The sequence below is a fragment of the Raphanus sativus genome, chromosome 4, assembly GCF_000801105.2.
Source record: "Raphanus sativus cultivar WK10039 chromosome 4, ASM80110v3, whole genome shotgun sequence".
Classification (NCBI taxonomy): domain Eukaryota; kingdom Viridiplantae; phylum Streptophyta; class Magnoliopsida; order Brassicales; family Brassicaceae; genus Raphanus; species Raphanus sativus.
The window spans coordinates 11,128,873-11,149,200 of NC_079514.1; the positions used below are offsets into that span (position 1 = coordinate 11,128,873).

Below are 20,328 nucleotides of genomic sequence, written 5' to 3' on the forward strand. Positions count from 1 at the left end.
CTAAAGGTCTAAAGCTTTTACTGCCCTTAGATGTGATGAATGCATTCAGTTATGTTACCATTGAGCAAAACGAATGACAAAGCACACACTTCAAAACAATGGTAGAGCTGTAGTGTTCAACCCAGTACTTGTTCCATAGGAGATCTATCAAGAGATGATTTAAAAATGTGTTATATTCCAATGAATACTACTGCGAAAAGAAAAAAAAAATCAAATACTATGAAACAAGTACACAATAACCTTGATTGATATTAACAATTAACAATGATCAAATAGAGATTAAACTTGGAAAATAACAAACAGGATATCCAATGGATTTATCAGAAAAAGCAACATCATGTGATTGGGTTTCAGGGTCATGTATCACCAGCGTTTGATTGTCACCCTGATCATAAAACAACAACTTCTTCTTCTTCTTCTCCTTCTCCACAAAAATTGCTAGTGGTGAGAGAGCGCATAATGATGGGAAACCAAAGGAAAGCCGAGTTCGATTAATATCTATGGACCAGAGCTTGTCCCATGTCTTGTTGAATGAATTGAACGACCATATAACTTGGTCAAACTTCTTCTTCTGAGATACACACAAGCGGTTGTTGAGGTTGCACAAAAGAATATTCAACTGACGACGTTCATTGGATGCAAAGGGAGCTTTAGAGATGACTTTAAAAGTTTCAGTGCGAAGATCGAAGGACAACACCTTGGTTTCTTCACACTCTGTGAACCAATGAAGCGACCCATCTACAAACACAGGAGTGGGCAAACCTCCGAGAATCCGACAAGGAGCTGAGGGTGTGACGTACCTCCAAGAGTTGGTCTGAAAGTCGAAAACCTCACACGTGGTAGCGTTTTCAAGACCTATTTCGAAAGAGTTGTAGAGCCAGACGGGCTTGTGTGTTCCTGTGAACTCGTCTTTACCGAACCCAGGATCGAAGTTTGCGTGTTCAAGCTTGTAGTAACCGTCTCCTAAGCCGATTATGAGTTGTTGTAATCTCGAGAGAGGAAGAGGCCGATACCATCCTGTTGTGGGGTTCACCACAAAACCAGGTTGGTCAGTATCGTACAGACAAAGGAGGCCGTCCACGCTGCTCTGACAAACTAAGTAGTCTTCGTTTCCCCAAGGGATTTTGACTGATGATGATGATGATAGTGAACCAAACACAAGTGTTCTTAGAGAAGTTGAAGACACCATGAGAACATCTTGATCTCCAGACTGCTGACGATGCTTCAACTGTCTTTCTTGGAAGAACCCGGACTCGATCGTTGATTTCCATTGCTTCGACACAGCCTTGAAACTCAGCAGAGACTTCACAGGGAGTCTCTCCATGATTAGCTCTACCACATGGTGGGGTACTGATACTGATTCTATCCTCCTAAGTTTTGTCTTCCTAGCCATTGATGATGAAGAGATACATAGGCTCTCTCTCTCTCTTATATAGGCTCACATGAAAAGGAAAATATCAACACACTTTCCTTTTCTATCTTGTTATTTTTTTTATTTTTAGTAAAACAAAATCACATGTAGCCAACATCATAATTATCTTCTTATTATCTTTAATATAAAAATAAATCTAAATTATATATAAATAACCTTATGTATGCAGATCAGACACCTGAAACATTAACTCTTTTTTCTTTCCTAGATTGATGCATGAGGCTTTTCATAATAATCATCTGTATGCATCGGGTAAACGATAACCAGACATGACTATTTTGTCAGCTAACATCTTGCCGGTCTTGGGCATGACATGCCAGTGCAGTGTCAAGTTGAAGTCCTTCCCTCGGAGGTTGTGTCCCTAAAAAAGATCCACAATCAGATACGCTCTTGACAAAAGGGGGACGAACGAATGCTTTTAAGAGAAAGTGCTTTGCTTTCAAGTACCTTATCGATGAAAGGGTACTTATTTGAGATTTGAATCCAGAACTTGGCATGCTCTTTCTCGGGTATTATGGCGTCCCATAAAGAAACCTGTGGGAAAGAAAAAAATGTCAAATGCAACGCTAAAACACACATAACTCTGAACTTGTTCTTATCCACAACGAGAGCACTAGGCTAAGCAGAGTAGATTTATACCTGATTAAGAGAATTCTTCGAGGTTTTATACTCTGCTGCAACAAAAGCGAATACCTGCAAATAATTTTCGTTTGTATTGGTTTCATTATGTTTATCCGACCCATACAAAAAAAGAAGTATCCAATAAGACAGTATAAAATTAGGAGGATGTCAGATTAGCATTGCTGTGTGCTACAATATACCTGCTTTGTGTTCCAAGTAAAGAGTGACTGCAAGTCCGCTGTTATGTTCAGTGTCAAGCTGACCTGAAAACACGTTACGTGCTGAATTTATGTAACAGATAACGAATACAAAACTAATGGTGTGTGCATATATGCTGGAAAATAACAGAGCATCTACTTATAAACTAATATCACATTCCTGGTGTATATTCAACAACTTGGATGAATTTCAAGAGAGCTAGGCTATGTAAAATCATTATATCCAAAGAAACAGTCGCATCTAAACAATGAATACTAAGCTTAATATATGGCTCTCACTAAAGTTTTTTCATACAAAAAGTACAAAAGTCATAACCAATTATGGATTCTTACTCAAACCATCAAAAAGCCAAACTTTCATCTGCTGAAGGAAAGAAAAAAACTGGAAAGACCATGAGAGAGCTTACCTCATCATTACCATGAGGTTCCTCCTGAAACCAATTGATATTCAATATCTGCACAATCATTAAAAGGCTCAAACACTCCACAAGACCAGAATCAAAACAAAAGCTAAGGATCTAAACAACTTAACCCTGTCACAAACTAAAGCATGTATTTTTAGGTCCACGATACACAAAAAGAGATCTCTGCAAATTGAAAACAAACGCATACCTGGATTTGAGCAGAAGGAGTTTGGTTACTGAAATTATCTGAGAAGGACGCGATGGCGCACATGAAGGCAAGTATCGTTAAAGCGAACGTGAGCAGAGCATTCGCTCTGTACCCAAAAGAATGCATCCTCTCTTATAATCACCCGCCTAGTGTTTTGTTTTTTTACGTTCTTCGGATCCACTCCAAGGAAGAAGGAAGAAAAAGAAGAAGAACGTTTCTGTTTTCGCCTCTTTTGCTAATTAATTTTTTTTTTCATTCACTGATAACAGTATATAACACTAATGTGATAACCGGTATTCCGGTTTACTAGAGCATCGGTTGAGAACTTGATTTGTCGGTTATGTGTGATTGATTACTGATGAGTAGTAATGAACATGTTAAATCTTGTGGAACATTTTATTGATACTAGAATTACCGGATTGAACCTCAATGAAGAATTTCATAAATTATATACGGTGAAATCTTTATAAATTAATAATTATAAGATTGAATCTCAATGAAGAATTTCATAAATTATATACGGTGAAATTTCTATAAATTAATAATGTTAGGACTACACCAAAATTATATTTTTTATTAATTTATAGAGATATTAATTTATCGAAATAATAATGGAACCAAAAAATTAATTTGAAACTATAAAGTTATATTATTTTATAGAGATTTTTAATGTATATTAATTTATAGATTATTAATTTATAGATTATTAATTTAAAGAGGTTATACTGTAAGTAGCTACATTATACGCATATTCTTCTTTTCCATGGGATTGACTTTTAATATCTTACAAGAAAATCATAAAGAAAACTAGAGAATTGCGTATTGTGTGAACAATGCACAATATATATATTTTTTTGGAAAACGTACGTGAAAAAAACATAATTTTGATAGAAGCTGTATTGTTATTCTGTATAGTAAAATTACGTCAGATGACATTCATTATATATACTACAATTTCTTTTACCTTTTAATTGAATGAAATAATCGTTATATCAATCCCATAAAACAAACAAAATCTAAAGAAAAGGTATTTTTCTACAACCTTGTTGAAAAATAAATGAGATGGATTTATTCTGTTTTTCTACATTTCATTCATTTTTTATTCTATCAATTCTATTTTATCTTTTAACACTTGAGTTTTAGCCAACTAAACCGGCAACCTAACGGAATCGTTGGTTAAACTTAAACCAACCGTCTCCGTACGTTGAACTTGAACCCATGATGTTCCTTCACCGTCCTTGTTAACTTCAACTCTAGGCGAAGGAACCGGCGTACTCCTCCACAAAAACGACGCTTTTCAAAGAAAACTCCACCCGATAGGACATGTTACTGCATTTGCTTAAATGCTACCACCAATTCCTCGCTCCCATCTCCGCCACATAAACGGCGGTGATCTGAGGAATAACCACCGGTCCCATCGATCTATTGATCGGTCAACCGAAACCGGTTTACCAGTACTCCTCGGTAGAGCCGAAAGACTTTTCGACCGGTTCGTTTTCCCACTCTCCATTATCTTCTTTATTAAATCACCCGGTAACCTTAGCGTAAACCGCTCGGTACATTCTCCAGGTAATGTCATCGAATGTCCCGTCGTGTGCGACCTCGGTAATCTGACACGTGCAACACTCTCCACCGCCAGTTCAGGAATCACGGTTTGCTGCGACTCGATATCGGTTTCGGCTATTACTTCCGGTTCGACAGGTTCAGCCGTCTGCTGCTGGTCAGCGAGATTCGTGCGGCAAACGGGACAAGTCACGTGACTTTGGAGCCATTCGCCGATGCAGTGAGGGTGGAACACGTGATCGCATTTTGGTAGCAAACGCAGGGTTTCATCGTCCTGAAACTCGTTGAGACAGATGGCACACTCCAACGCACCGTTCCCGATCCTCTGTGTCTTCACTTCCGAGTAGATGAAAGTCGGGAACGTCTGGATCATCGACGGTTCGAGACCACGCGCAACCGTCGCGTTAGTCGCTCCTAGAAAATGGTTAACGCTGCCGTCTGTCTCCCTGCAGTGGCGGATGTAGAGGGCGAGGAACACGAAGGGAATGAGGATTGCAATCGTAATTACCATATGCACGATGAGACTTCGAATGTAATCGTGCGGCTTATCTGGGTCCTCTTGTCCGGATTGACATGACGCTAGCTCCGACATGGCTAATAGTAGAAACAGGACAGGAGCTGGGAAAGCGGTTTGCTTACTGGTCAACGGTAAGAAACTCTTCATGCTTCTGAAAATATCAGAAGCACAGTTTGGTTATTATTACCACATGAGAGGAGAAGAATGTGAAGTTATATAGAGAGATATTATTTGGAAAGTTGAACACTTGGTGAAGAAGTAAGGAGGATCGACTCAAGAGGGTGGTGGGGCCACCAATTAGGGGATATGTCTTCAGCAAATGTGTCGGATCATCTAGAGACACGTGGGAAGAGCTTCCCAACTCCCAGTTGTAAGTTCATACTACTCTTTGGAAAGTTTGACCTTATAATATATTGAAGATATAATTCCTTTTTCTTTTATGGTTATTAATTTTTTATTTATTAATTCCTGTCAGCTAAATTTTAATTTATGTATTTTTTTCTAAATAACATATATATATAATAAAAAGAAAACATTTATCAAAATTTATAATGAATTTCATATGTATGTATTTTAATATATAACTTGATTCTAAACTGTGTTTTCAAAGCGCGAAATTGTTTCATTTTATCATTTCATATAGAAGAGAACAATATTTGAAACTTGTAAGTATTTAGAATTCTGTTTGTTTATAACACATTTAGAATTACACTGGTATAATTGTACTGGTTTTTTATCTTTTTGTATTATTTTTTAATTTTGGGTTTTACGTTTAAAGGTGGATTTAAATATTGTAATTTGTAATCAATAATACTAATTCTCGAGTGTTTTTAAAGTGTTTTGTATTTATATTTAAATTATTATAAACTATATATTTACAAAACTTAAATAAAGGTTAATGCATTTCATTATACTTATTTTAATTTTTCTTCAAACTAAAAGTTATATACAATAATTGAATCTAATAATTAAACAAAAATACAAATAAATGCAATAGGTTTAACATAGTGGGATTATATTACATCTGAAAATGATACATTATATATTAGGATTCAATTATGTTAAAAATCATTCAAAGTCTTAGCCTAAATGGCCTATATTACAATAAAATTCTCTACATAAATTATTAATTTAAAAACATAATTTTAATAAACTACTCGATCCAACCTGAAAATCTCTTAAATAAATTATTCGGCCCAATTATTATTTTTAAATTTAGTTTTGATTGGTCAAGAAAACCACCTAAATCTGATTAGTCGTATTTAACCTGGTCAAATGTGATTTTATAAAAGGAAAATTTACATAATTGTATGAGGGATTCCTGATTTAATAGTACAAATGTGATTTTATAAAACAAAATTAATTTTGTAAATTTTCCTTTTATAAAATCACATTTGTACTATTAAATCAGAATCCCTCATACAACTATTAAATAGTACAAATGTGATTTTATAAAAGGAAAATTTACAAAAATATTTTTTAAATATTAAAAAGAAATAATATTATTTTTAAAACATTATCTTAAGCTTTAAAATTCTCTTATGTATTTTAAAATAATAAAAATTCTTTAATATATACATTTTTCTTTGATGATTACAAAAAACTTATATAACACAAAGTGAGTTATCTTTAGTTGGATATAAATATTTTATAATTACTATTATTTAGATGATTTATTCATTTTTATATGTTTTATTTTTATAAAACATTTATCCACACCTTCTTTACATTTTTAAGGGACTACAAATCTTTTAAAAATATTTTTAATATTTTTAAAAAAATTACTTATATGACAGTTATTTTTCAAAAAAAAAATCATAATAAAAATTATTTATTACTAAAATATTACATAATAATTAAAACAAAGATTTTATTATTTTTAAAATGTTAAATAATATCTAAAAACAAAATTTTTAATCAAGATAGTATATATTACAAAAGAAACAAAAAAATACTTCTTTACTACAAATATATTTTGATCAAATGACTACAAAAAGCGTTTTAACTAGAAATCTCTAAATACTTTTAATAAATTAAAAGTATTATATTTGACCATATTGAAAAATTCTTTGTTTTTGCTTAATATTTACTTTGCTTTTCTTTTATTTTTATATTTGTACAATCTAATTTACACATAATAAAAATATCCAAAATGTCTAATTCTTATGTTTAATATTATATAAAACAAATTTTGATTTTGAATAAATCAACTTTAATTATTTTTATTTTCTTTACTTCGTTTTTCATATATATATATATATATATATACTAAGTCAAGTGTTCAAGGTATTCTGCGTGGAGTGGTTTTTCTGTATATGAAAAATAGAGTACTGTTGGAGATATTATTAAATAAGAGATTTAGAAAAACCTATAAAAAACTTATGGTCTGCATGATTGTTTTTAATTGGTTCTTTAAAAATAAAAAATAAATTTTTAATTAATTTACTAATTGAAAAATGTATATTTTTCATTTTAAGAACTCCAAGTGGAGCTTTTACCCAATGGGGTTGCTCTAATACGTTGGGTGAATTGCGGCGTGTAGTTGCAGTCACCAGCACAATTCCACCATTGTTGTCATATGCCTGAGGCTTCCTCTCGACCAATGACTCCATTATTTTGAAGAAAAACGATCATACAAACAAAATTGAATTTACGTCTGCGTTTGTATTTATCTATTGGAAAGCGATATATCGTGGTCCATATTTTTTATTTTGGATTATTTGTCAAGTGACCATTGTTTTTAAAACTGAACCGACCTGATAATTAGATTGGATTTAACCATTAATCAGATATAATCGGATTGAGTCTAATAACTGGTTCGATCATAAACTAATCACGGATTGAATCTCAAAGTTATTAGACCGATAAAAACTATTAAAACTATCAAAAAACTATAAATTATCCATATAAGTATAAGACCAATTTATATTTATGATGTTTTATGTTTAAAAGTTATTTATATTTTTATTATGTATCATATTTGTTTTTGGGAAAAGGCAAGATTTGTTTTTTGACAGAAGCTATATTGTTATTTTGATAGAATAAATGATGTAACATGACCTAGTTATTTAGATCCACCAAAATTACCTTTAAATAAAGTGAAATAATCATTCTATCAATTCTGCGACTTTCATGAAAATAAATGAGATGAGTTTGTTATATTTGCTATATTGCATTTATTTTTGTTTTATCAAATCCTATTTTATCTATAAGAAAAGAGAAAAAAACAAAAATAGCACTAAACCAAGTACATCAAAAGGGGAAAAATAACCAAAATAAATTTTATTGAATGGTAAATATGCATTTATAACTCTTGGATTAATTAATTTAAGATTTAGAGTTTAGAGTTAAGGGATGGAGTTTTAGTAATGTGTTCAAATTTTTAAAAATAAAAAATAAATATTATAATTTTTATTTTGGTTATTTGCCCATAAAAAAAAGTTATCCTAAACATTTACAGCCTAAAAGTTTTAGCCAACTAAACCGGTAACTTCACGGAATCGCTGGTTAAACTTAAACCATTTGTATCGGTATGTTGAGCTTGAACAGACGATGTTCCTTCACCGTTCTTATTGACTTCAACTCTCGGCGAAGGAACCGGCGTACTCCTCCACCAAAACGACATGCTTCTAAGAAAACGCCACCGGTCTGCTCCTACCGAGTCACCCGCCGGACTTGTTACTGCATTTGCTCTAATACAACCAGTACCATCTAGCCTAATCGAACTATCATCGGGGCTCCGCCACATAAACGACGGTGTTTTGATGAACAACCACTGGTTTGATTTAACCCTTGAGCGGCCAGCCAATTTACCACTCCTCGGTAGAACCAAAAGACTTTTCGACCGGTTCATTTTACCTTTCATCATTATCTTCTTTCTTAAATCATCCGGTAACCGTAGAGTAAACCGCTCGGTACATTCTCCAGGTAACACCAGCGAATGTCCCGTCGTGTGTGACCTCGAGAATTTGACACGCGCAACACTCTCCACTTCCGGTTCAGGAATCACGGTTAGCTGCGACTCGATATCCGTTTCGGTTATTACTTCCGGTTCGACAGGTTCAGTCCTCTTCTGCTGCTGGTCAGCGAGATTCGTGCGGCAAACTGGACAAGTCACGTGACCCTGGAGCCATGCACCGATGCAGTGTGGGTGGAACACGTGATCACATTTAGGTAGCAAACGCAGCGTTTCATCGTCCTGAAACTCGTTCAGACAAATCGCACACTCCAACGCATCTTTACCGATCTTCTGCGTCTTTACTTCCGAGTAGACAAAAGTCGGGAACGTCTCGAGCATCGACGCGTCGAGACCAAGCGCAACCGTCGCGTTCGTTGCTCTTCTCGCTCCTACCCTAGAGTCAACGCTGTCGTCAACTGCGTGCGTGCAGTGGCGGATGTAGACGGTGAAGAACCCAACGAAGAAGAGCATGGCGACTAAAGCCACAACGAACCCAGCCATGGCCGGACTTAGCCTGCCGCCGTAGGCGTACGGGTTACTTGCGTCTTCTTGTCCGGGCTGACTCGACGCAAGCTCCGACCAGGCTAATAGTAGAAACATGACAAGAGCTGGAAAAGTGTATTGCTTTCTGGTCAACGGTAAAAAACTCTTCATGCTTCTGGAGATTCAGAAGCAAAGTTTAGTTTTTCTTTTATATTGAAATTGCTTCTGTTATCACATGAGAGAAGAGAAGAAATAATGTGAAGTTTATAAAGAGATATAATTTGAAAAGTTGAAGGCTTGGAGAACAAGAAAGAAGGAACGACTCAAGAAGGTGGTGGGATATGTCCCAGAAAATGTGTCACAAATTGAGGTGACAGACAGTGAAAGTCGTTAGCACCTTGGTGGTGACTTTGGAGAGTTTGACTTAGTCTCCCATAATAATATATGTCCTTTTTCTTTTTCTATTTCTTTCTCTATGCTCATTTTCGTATTCTTTGTTCCCTTTCACCATCCTCATTCTTCTTTTTTTTTGACAAAAGATTACCACCATCCTCATTCTTCTCGTTCTTTGTTATAACTCTTGGAGATTTACCAGACTAGTTTGTAAAAAGCTTGATAAGCTGCATCAGCATATAGGAACAAGTTTACTTACATTTGTTTTTTTTTCCACAAGAAAGGAAGCCATTAACTTTAAACATGATAACGAAAATAACCAATTTGCTTTCGCTTTACTAGTCTTAGCCACCTTTGATTAAATAAGTCCTATTTTTTTTTGAGAAAAGAAGCTAACTCAAATTTTGTTTTATTATTTTATTGGACAAGACTTGGGTTCACCCCCTATGGTGAATTTTTAAATTCACCACCTCCCTAATAACCAACCAAAATGCCAACTAGATTAATGATTAAAAAATATTAAATATTTTTTTCAACAATCAAAATAATTAAAAAAATAAATAGTGTCAATTTTAGTAATGCTAATGTCACTATCTAATCCATAAACTCAAACTCTATACCCTAAATCCAAATTCTAAACCCTAAATTCTAAATTATAAATCCAAATTCTATACCCTAAACCCAAATCTTAAACCTTAAACCCAAACCATAAATCATAAACCCAAAAACATGAACTCTATACCCAAACCTATACCCTAAACCCAAATCCTAGAACCCAAAAGGTAAATACAAAACCCAAACCCTATACCCTAAATATTTAGATTAATATTGATGTTGTTCTTTTGAAATTTAAGGTTAAGAATTAAAGTTTGGATTTAGAGTTCATGGTTTGGGTTACGGTCTAGGGTTTGGGTTTAAAGTCTACAGTTTGGGTTTAGGGTTTGGGTTTAAGGTCTACAGTTTGGGTTTAGGGTTTATGGTTTGGGTTTAGAGTATAAGATTTGGGTTTAGGGTTTATGGTTTGAGTTTAGGGTATAGTTTTGGGTTTTGGGTTTAGATTTTTTGGTTTTTGATTTATGGTTTGGGTTTAGGGTTTAAGATTTGGGTTTAGGATATAGAGTTTGGGTTTATAAGTTAAAATTTAGGGTTTAGAATTTGGATTTAAGGTATAGAATTTGAATTTAGGGATTAAATAGTGACATTAGTATTATTAAATATGATATTATTTATTTTTTAAATTATTTTATCATTAATCTAGTTGGCAATTTAATTGGTTATTAGGGAGGTGGTGAATTTAAAGGTTCACCATAGGGGGTGAACCCAAGTCTTGTCCTTATTTTAACACTATGTACAAGTTTTTTTTAAGAGTTATTCTTGGGTTCACCCTCTAGGGTGAACCTTTAGGTTCACCAACCAATAGAAACTTGTTATTTTAGACTCAATATCTTTTAATTAAGGAAATAAATAATTTGTCAAATTATATTATTTTTTCAAAATAAAATTTAAAAATAAAAAAAATAGTATATAAAAACGAATTAAAAAAAATTAATGTTGTCAACAAAACACTAAATCCTAAACTCTAATATTAAACCCTAAACTCTAATACTAAACCCTAAACTCTAATCATAAACCCTAAACCCTTGGGTAAACCATAAACCCTTGGAAAAAAACCATAAACCCTTGGAAAAAACACTGAACATGTTTTCAACAAAACACTAAACCCTAAACTCTAATCCTAAACTCTAAACTCTTGGGTAAACCCTAACCTTTGGAAAAACACTAAACATTTGGATAAATTCTAAACTATAAATCTTAAACACTAAACTTCAAATCTTATAAATAAATATTTTTTAAAATAATCTTTATTGAGAACTCTTGTTATTTTTATTTATTTAATCCTTTTATTTATTTTAAAAACATAATATAATTTGGCAAGTTATTTTTGTTTCCTTAGTTAAAAGATACTAGATTTAAAAGAAAAATTTTCTATTGGTTGGTGAATGCAAGAAAAAGTTTTTTTTAACACAGAAAAAGCTAACCCAAAATTCTCTATTTTTTTATGACAAAAAAATGAACAAGATTTTTTTTTTTTTGATAAAAACATTATGAACAAGTTCCCGGTGAAGTTGGTGGTTTTACAGTACTTGTAACTTTAACGACTATAAGAGGGATGTATTGAACCAAGAGTTTTAGGAGATTGTGGGATTTGATTAAAATCCCCTGTTATTCAAGTAGTGATTTTGATTTTTTTTTTTTAAATCCTCTGTTATTCAATATGGAATTTGTGTAAAGTTATTAAACATCACTTGAAATCCTCTGTTATTCAATTAACAATTTTTAAAAACCAAATCAAATCTAGTGTTATTCAAAGGTAAACCGTATTCAGAAGAAAATAATTGTTGAGAGGATTTGAGAAGATGTTACGACATTTTTTAGTTAAAAACAACCCCACTAGAATAACATGTGTAGAGATGGTATTTGAGAGAATTAAAAAAAAATTACTTTGTCGTAAAAACAAAACCTACTCTTTGCCGTAGAACCTAAAACCTAAAATTGATTCAATTGAGTAAGCCATCTGGAGAACGGGACGAAGAGAGTGAGGACGAGTTCATGGATCGTTAGTGTCAATGTTTGAAGTGGATTCTTGTTTTCATATTTTAGGATTGGTCGTTGAAAGTGTTTTTTTTTGTTACTTCCTCTTCCATTGTTAATTATTTAGTTTTTTTCTTATAGATCTGCAACATGAAAGAGAGTAATGCTACTTGATTGATTCTTTGTAAGTCTTTGAACTTGCAGGTTTCTAAGTTGTGTAGTAGCTTGAAGCGTTTATAGACACTATGAGAAGGGGTAGAGGAAAAGGGAGGAAGCAGAATAGTGCATCTGCTCGGAATCAAGACTGTGGAAGCGGTGAAGAAGAAAAGATCCCAGCTTACAGGAGAAGAGGAAGGCCACAGAAGGCGATGAAAGATGATTTGGAAGAGGAGGAATCAAAACTTGAACTTGTGAGTTGATGTTTGCACCGATTCTTCTGTTTGAAACATGTGTCATAGCTAGGATTATTCAGCCTACCCATTACCTCACGAGTTTAATTTTCTTTATAGATAGATAAGGCATCATGCATGTATTGATCTTTCAGCCTCGTCTAGAACATGGTGACTGCAAGAAAAAAATAACCACACAAAAAACGTAAGAAGAAAAATATATTGACCAAAACTAGTATTTATTTGTATCAAATCACCTAAATAACTTTAAAATCTATACAAAATATCTTATCAAATCACCTAAAAGATTTTATTTGTATTTTCTTTATTTCACCAAAATCACCCAAAGAATTTCAAAACTCACCTAAATCCCATTAAAATTAAAACACTCTAAAAGCTTTTAAAACCTTTGGTTCAATACACCCCCCTAAATAGTGGTCCTCGTGATGAGTAGTGACTAGTGAGTAATGACTAAATGATTCGTCAATTTTCTTTTTTAACTAGTAACAAAATCTTGACGAAACATAGATTCAGGTTCCTTAGTATATATTCTGTCACTCCCTCATTAATCTCAGAAATATAACAGTTTTATACTCCATATGTTTCATTTTTATTGTTTTTCTATGTTTTTTTTTTTTTGTAAAAGTAAATGGTTAAACCCGGGTCAATGATGACACAAGCCTAACTCTCGGGTGAAAGTACAGCCCAGGATAGACCCTCTCCTGAGCATTCAAATGAGCCGAAAGTAATAGCTCATATCCGCGTGGCAGGTGGGGTTTGAACCCGGGTTCGCCTTTTGTTTTTCTATGTTTATGTACACAAATTAAAAAATACTAAGTGATTATATGCGTACATGCGTGGAGTGAAATGTAAATACGAATAATAGTTGAATAATAATTTTGATCGCTTAACCATAATTATATCGTGTCATGAACTCACAAATATATAGAGTCATGGAGCTTTAATTTAAAGTTGCTGATTATCGGGCCAGGTATGTTGATATTTTGTTTTTCGTAAAATCATTTAAATTTACGTTGGACTTACATAACAAATTAGTACATAAAATCAGACTAGTTTAAATGCAGTGGTTACAGCTCATTGTAAGAGTTTGCGGATGCCAATGATTATGGTTTTAATTTGTCCCCAAATTCGGCTTTTTCAATTATTACACTTTTTGGTATATGGAAATCTTGTTCAAAAGATTCGTATGAAGGGTAGTATAGATCGTCAGTCAAGATAGTTTTCTTTCTAATTGTAAAGGTATTCATCAAATAAGTAGTTTTGAGATCATACTATTCAATGAGTCGAGATACCAGGCGTGACATACAAATCTAATAGGGACTACTGCAGACTCGCTGTTGTTTGCTAATCTATCAGATACATGCAATCTAACTGTGAGCTACTCTAACAACGACGAAGAAACTCAAATGAGATCTTAAAGCAGAGCTTTAGTAACCTTACAAACGTTCACTACCGAAAATGATAATTGGATGAGAACAAGAACAACCAATAGTTATAGTCAAATTTTGCAAAGGAGAACAAAAACCAGCTACTACGCAACTTTGAGATTGTCCTACCTGGTTCATTGTTTTGGTCGGAATGGACTCCGACAGATAGAAAATGGAAGGAATTGGTGATTGCACCAAATGACAAGTGTGATACATACAATACATGTTGAACTAATGTGTACTCCATTATGAACATGCTTGAGTTTTGTATATGTTTCCAAAGATTTCAGCTGTTAATTGCTTCGGAGAAGAATCAAGAAGGCAGCGCTTCACATGAAAGTTGCATGAGGATGTCAATGCTGACCTGCTCAAGGATGAGTTTCAACTACAAGGGTTTTGGAACGAAGTGAATCTCATAACAGTTCTACAACATACCAACCTAGTTCGACTTTGTTCTATACATCATTAGAAACTTTTTGTTCACACAAATTCAACACCGTAAACCTTTTGTTCACACGGTGTTGACTTCTTCCACAAGGTTTATGGTGTTGAATTTGTGTGAACAAAAGGTTTCTAATGATGTATAGAACAAAGTTGAACTAGGTTAATATGTTGTAGAACTGTTATGAGATTCACTTCGTTCCAAAACCTTTGCAGCTGAAACCTATTATCAAGCAGATCAACAGTGACTTCCTCACACAAATTTCATGTTAAGCATCACCTTCTTAATTCCTCTCCAAAACAATTAACAGCTGAAATCCTTAGAAACATATACAAAACTTAAACGGGTTCATAATGCAATACGAATTAGTTCCACACGTAGTGTATATATCGCAATTGTCATATGATGCAATCAACAACTCCTTCCACTTCGTATTTGCCAGAGTCCACTCCGACCAGATCAATGAACCATATTGGACAATCTAAAAGTGGCGTTCTAGCTAGTTTTGTTATCTTCCGCAAACTTTAAATGTAACAATTAGTTGTTCTTGTTCTCATCCAAGTATCCTTCGTGGAAGTAAACATTTGTAATGTTATCAAAGCTCTACTTTAAGATCCCATTTGAGTTGTTTTGATTGTTGTTAGAGCAACTCACGGTTAGATTGCATATATTTGATATATTAGAATACAACGACGTGTCTGCAACAGAAATCCTTGTTAGATTTGTTTTCCACATCATGTAGTCAGACTCATTAAATAGTAGGATCCTAGAACACTTATTCCAAGAATACCTTTAGTATGATTTTTCTGGGAATCTGTTGAACAAGATTTCCATATACCAAATAAAATATATTTGAAGAGATTGAGTTCGAATATTGTATTATGATACATAATTCATTTTCTCCGAAAGCCACACATCTGAACTTAAAGTCGACAATATAATAAAGTGTAAGGAAAAAGATGTTGGAACATTTTTTTGGGCAAAATGATTCAAAATCAAAAGTCAAGAAGATGTTTGACAAAATAACAAGGAACTAGAAGAAAAATATGTCAAATAGAAATAATTCTTCTCAAATTAACAAAACATTTGTAACATTTTTAATAAAAAACATTATCACAAAATATCCATGTTTATACAACGCGAATCAAAATCTAGTAACAAATTAAAACAAAGAGAGAAAAACGGACACATAAAATCTATTCCTATATTATATCTAGATCAAAATAAAGCATAAAAATATTTTTTTCCCCAAAAAAGAAAAAAAAAAGAGTTTGGGGTTTCAGATGTTAGACCCGTCTCGATTCAAGTGTTGGTGATGGAAACTTCAATTTCTCCGGCCATACTTGAATCTTGACGAGTAATTTAATACAATTATTAAAATCTATTATCAATCAGTTAGGAAAAATATTATACATAGAAAACATAAATATAAATAAAACAAACATAAATTTAAAAATTAATTTTCTAAATAAAATGTAAAATAAAAAAGAAATTTATACAGCATATAACTAAAATCACATTCATATGTATGATGGTTTAATAAGTAGATTAATTGGGACTCTTTTTTGGTTTATACCCTTAATTTTGAGTCAAACATTATCATTCTTGTGAAACAAATGACGTTTGATTGAAAAATATATAAGCTTAAGCATGCGATTCATACCGAAAAATCTTTGAAATAACACATTTAGCTAAGTTACCTTATATGTTCTACTGATCAAACACATGATGGTTCAAGGTTCTTTTGGTAAGTAGGTATTGGGACGCCAGAATCATCCGTCAGTTTCTTGTAAGCACTTTGCAATTTTCTTGTCACGGGTCCTACTTTTCCTTCACCGATCACTCTCCCATCAATTTTCACAACCTAATAACAGTGACCCCGGATTCATAAGCGTCATGAAACAAACCACAAAAAATGTTCTAAAACGTTTTGCTTCCATTGTTTTGAAATCACTACATTCCCTGATAGCATTGAACTAGAGATTGGGTATGTACCGGGCTAAGTTCTCCCATAGTTCCTGTAGTCCATACCTGAAAACAGATCGATATGGTTGAAATTTAATAGTCATTTGGATGGAGCACATCTAAGATTCTAAGATGAAGGAAAAAGATGAGGAAACCTCATCAGCTGTATGGAACTCCGACAAGCTGATGTTTCGTTCTTCTAAGATGAAATTCTCTTTCACTACCAGTTCCATGACCTATATACATTGATGAGATGATACGAGTTTGGTTATGTATAGTCACTGAGATATGTTAAGAATAAAGAATGGTAAAAATATTCTTCTCTCTTAACAGTAGCTCGGGTGATGCCAGGGAGACAGTAATCTGCACGGGGAGTGAGAACTCGGCCTTTCTTTACCATGAACTGCATCAAAACACACATTACTCCACCATTGAGTAAGCTTTTCTAGAGGATAAATATTTTCAATGAGGATCTTACAATGTTGGTTGCATTGGTTTCAGACACAAAGCCATCCTTGTCAAGCATGATTGCATCATCAACGTTGGCATTGTTGCTTTCAATCTGTGTCATTATGAAAAAAAAAGAAAGCATCTTACAATGATGAAACATGATCACAAATCAAAACTCGATGCGAGGAAAAAAGGATGGAACCTTTGCGAGTATGTTGTTGAGGAGGTTGTTGTGATGAATCTTAGAATCCAAATTCTAAAAAAAAACAAGAGAAGAAGAAGAAGAGAATAAACAACAATGGACAACAACAACAAACACTTTATGAGAGTTCCAGAGACTTATACATTGGGTGAATTGCGGCGTGTAGTTGCAGTCACCAGCACAATTCCACCATCGTTGTCATATACCGGAGGTTTCCACTCAGCCAGGACTACATTATTTTGAAGAAAACAAAAAAAAAATCTCATGCCATAAACCATTTTCGAGAGACTAAGTTGTATGCTTGCAAGAGACAAATTTGAAAGTTTTACCGATCAGAGTACATCCATAACGGTTAAATGCAGGGCTCATTCCAGAGGTGACCTGAACAAAGTCATCATAAGCTTGTTCGAGTTTAATCTGTATATAACTTTGAACTTGTTAAAAAGGTGTGTTAAAAATTACCTTTTTGCCTCGAGTTAGAGACAGTCTTATATGTGTATTGTCAAACATCCCATTGGTTATGAGAGTTCTGAAGATGGCTTCTTTTACCTCCTCCCTGGTTGGGACATTGTTGAAAGCCAGAGCCTTTGCTGAATCAAACAACCTAAATCCAATACTTTCAACATATTAACTAACAAGAATGATTCAAAAGAACTGCTAATGTTTTACTCTTGACTTGCTTCTTACCGATCTAGATGTTCTTCAAGTTTGAATACTTTCCCTTTGTATATCCTAAGACCTTCCCATACAGAGTCACCTCCTTGCACGACCGAGTCAAAAACAGAAACCTTCAAAACAAGAATAAAGAATCATAAGAGTTTAAAAGCAAGCAGCAAATAACAAAAAGAGATCTATCTATGTATGGTTCAGGCACCTTCGCCATCTCACGTGGCACAATCTCATCACCAACCCAAGCGAAAAGCTTAGCGTTTTCAGGAACTGGAAGACTGGGAGGAGTTAAGGTGCTGGTCAAGAGAGATGACTTGTGCTTCACGTGGCGCCTGAGGATGTTGTATAGTGGTAAACATTGCTCCAGCAAATCGTAATGCTTCAAAGGGAATGTCTGACAACAAAATAAAACACGCAATGTAGTTTGATTGAATGATGTTTTGAGTTCCAGAATCATTAGTTGTACTAAACCCAAACCCGTACATGAGGATAGTTCCTTGGAGACGAGAACCCTGTTGATTTGTGAACAGTCTTGTACCACCATGAAGCCCATAGTCCATCTTCTGGCAATGGACCAGCCTCCCATCTTCAAGAACACACAAACAATATGTCATTGTCCTGCTATTCACAGTCAGATACAAGTGAAAGCTAAAGAGTCTTACTTAAGCATAGAGGCTTGAAACGGTATCTCCAAGTCATTGCACATACCACGTAATGTACCCTGGAAATAAAATGATACAAAAAAAAATAATAAGCAAGAATTGAGTTTCTTGTCAATATTTTCAATAATACAGCAATGAAACCTCTGGATCTTGCTGAAGCTCATCTGCGTCGACTATTGCTGGTGGTGTTCCCATCTGACAGAGATCGCTGTATATCGAAACTAACTCTCCCAATCCCAGTTCAACAAATGATAAAGGGTGTACTTTCTCAAAGGAAGGCTGCAATAAAATTTCAAACAAACATCTCAAACCTTTAAAAGACCAGACACATAACGTCAATATAAAATAGTTAAGCAGAATTGAGTTTGATAAAGCTAACCATTATGTTAAGAGGATTGCGTATCAAGATAAAGTGCTTCCCTTTGCTCATTAGCTCACTTGGCAAACCAAGAAGTCGCTGTTTCGATATATGCTGTACATAGAAGAGCAAGAAACACAACACAGAATCATAATGTTATCCCAAACACTGTGACGATATAAAAACAAAAATGAAGTCTCTAGATCGGAGTATAACCTTACAGAACCTATATTTCTTGTTTCCTGGACCATAAATGATGTCCTTCACCACCTTTTCACCATCACACTCCTACAAAAATGTTGATTTCTCCTCATAATGAGCAGGCTAAGCATTGCTTTAATGCACTGAAACCTGAATAAATTTTAACATACCATCTTAGAGAGAAGCTCATCTCTGTATGGCCTATCAGCACCTGTAGATTTAAGATATGCAGCGTATAATGGCTCGTCCAGCACTTCAGTGTCATCTCTCTGATTCATATAAACCATAACATATTTTCAAGTTACAGCTCACACCCACAAAAATGTTTTTCAATGAATCAAATGTTCAATTTTATTTCCATCATCAGATAAGTAAATTCTCAAAGTCTTCTCTCAGTGAAGCAAGGAAAAAAGTACCTGGGCAAAGGAGTACATGAGAGAGGTGCTGAGTGATCTTGGAGCAGACCATGCGTGAATCACCTCCATTACAGACGATTGCTTTGAGACCAAACAGACACTTTGCTCTGTGATCACTCTAGTAACTTAGGGTAAAGAAAGTCATTGCCTTTGTCCGTGTCTCTCGTTATATATTAACAACCAGAGAATCTTGACCTCATGTTAAAGAAGATAAAACTTCATTTCTCTCTTTTGGGAAAAGATAAAAAAAAAGTTTCCTATTATTTGATTAGATGATCTTTTCAATTAGTTTAAGCATCTTATCTTATCTCCTGCCACATCGAGTTTGGTGAGTGATGATATAATAAAATAAGCAATCAAGATCGAGATTCGTTCTGTATAACCAATAAATCAAATAATTTATATCAACAATGACATCAGATCACTGTCACAGAACAGAAAGTAGAGGCTAAAATAAACTTTATGCAGAAGATGATAAGAACTTTGTACTCGAACTTTAGGACTCGTGAAAGTGATAAAAGAAAGCCTCAATGTTGGATATCAGTTATAAGGAAAGACTCATTGAGAGACTCATTCACCATGCATAAAATGATCATCCAAATCCAAATGATATCTCCTCTCTACCACTCACTCTTACTTTATACTACTCCTAGGTAGCACACACGTACAACCCTAATTCTAGGAGACAGCCCATGCGCTCTTGTCTATATGACTACCAAGAAGCAATCCACACAAGC

At 34.0% G+C, this 20,328-nt stretch overlaps 5 protein-coding genes across 7 annotated transcripts; all 5 read right to left on the reverse strand.

Annotated features, from left to right (window-relative positions):
• Positions 1-198: 198 nt before the first annotated feature.
• Positions 199-1,418, reverse strand: LOC108849849 (F-box/LRR-repeat/kelch-repeat protein At1g09650-like). Its single transcript, XM_018623462.2, has one exon. It carries the CDS (start codon positions 1,391-1,393, stop codon positions 269-271), a length of 1,125 nt encoding a protein of 374 aa, XP_018478964.1. The 5' UTR covers positions 1,394-1,418; the 3' UTR covers positions 199-268.
• Positions 1,419-1,471: 53 nt separating this feature from the next.
• LOC108849850 (signal peptidase complex subunit 3B) lies at positions 1,472-3,142 on the reverse strand. The gene is made up of 6 exons (XM_018623463.2): positions 2,884-3,142; positions 2,679-2,726; positions 2,254-2,316; positions 2,072-2,125; positions 1,880-1,966; positions 1,472-1,793 (listed from the first exon to the last, which is right to left on the reverse strand). Exons 1-6 carry the CDS (start codon positions 3,007-3,009, stop codon positions 1,668-1,670), a joined length of 504 nt encoding a protein of 167 aa, XP_018478965.1. The 5' UTR covers positions 3,010-3,142; the 3' UTR covers positions 1,472-1,667.
• A 746-nt stretch (positions 3,143-3,888) lies between these two features.
• Positions 3,889-5,237, reverse strand: LOC108850253 (E3 ubiquitin-protein ligase ATL31-like). The gene has a single exon (XM_057009242.1). The coding sequence runs from the start codon at positions 5,108-5,110 to the stop codon at positions 4,223-4,225; it is 888 nt and encodes a 295-aa protein (XP_056865222.1). The 5' UTR covers positions 5,111-5,237; the 3' UTR covers positions 3,889-4,222.
• A 3,089-nt stretch (positions 5,238-8,326) lies between these two features.
• LOC108855093 (E3 ubiquitin-protein ligase ATL31) lies at positions 8,327-9,576 on the reverse strand. The gene has a single exon (XM_018628805.2). It carries the CDS (start codon positions 9,573-9,575, stop codon positions 8,442-8,444), a length of 1,134 nt encoding a protein of 377 aa, XP_018484307.1. The 5' UTR covers position 9,576; the 3' UTR covers positions 8,327-8,441.
• A 310-nt stretch (positions 9,577-9,886) lies between these two features.
• On the reverse strand, positions 9,887-19,815 carry LOC108855091 (branched-chain-amino-acid aminotransferase-like protein 2). 3 transcript variants are annotated; one of them, XM_018628804.2, is made up of 19 exons: positions 19,592-19,815; positions 19,346-19,444; positions 19,191-19,262; positions 18,996-19,088; positions 18,758-18,895; positions 18,617-18,675; positions 18,438-18,540; positions 18,160-18,348; positions 17,973-18,073; positions 17,748-17,889; positions 17,615-17,666; positions 17,429-17,514; positions 17,286-17,339; positions 17,112-17,195; positions 16,965-17,036; positions 16,789-16,869; positions 16,664-16,699; positions 16,369-16,532; positions 9,887-10,024 (listed from the first exon to the last, which is right to left on the reverse strand). In XM_018628804.2, the coding sequence occupies exons 1-18, from the start codon at positions 19,658-19,660 to the stop codon at positions 16,386-16,388; spliced, it is 1,677 nt and encodes a 558-aa protein (XP_018484306.1). In that variant the 5' UTR covers positions 19,661-19,815; the 3' UTR covers positions 9,887-10,024; positions 16,369-16,385. The 3 variants fall into 3 exon arrangements, with proteins under 3 accessions (XP_018484306.1, XP_018484305.1, XP_018484304.1); XM_018628803.2 differs by lacking the exon at positions 9,887-10,024 and adding an exon at positions 12,814-12,953; XM_018628802.2 differs by lacking the exon at positions 9,887-10,024 and having other exon boundaries at positions 16,211-16,532.
• Positions 19,816-20,328: the final 513 nt, after the last annotated feature.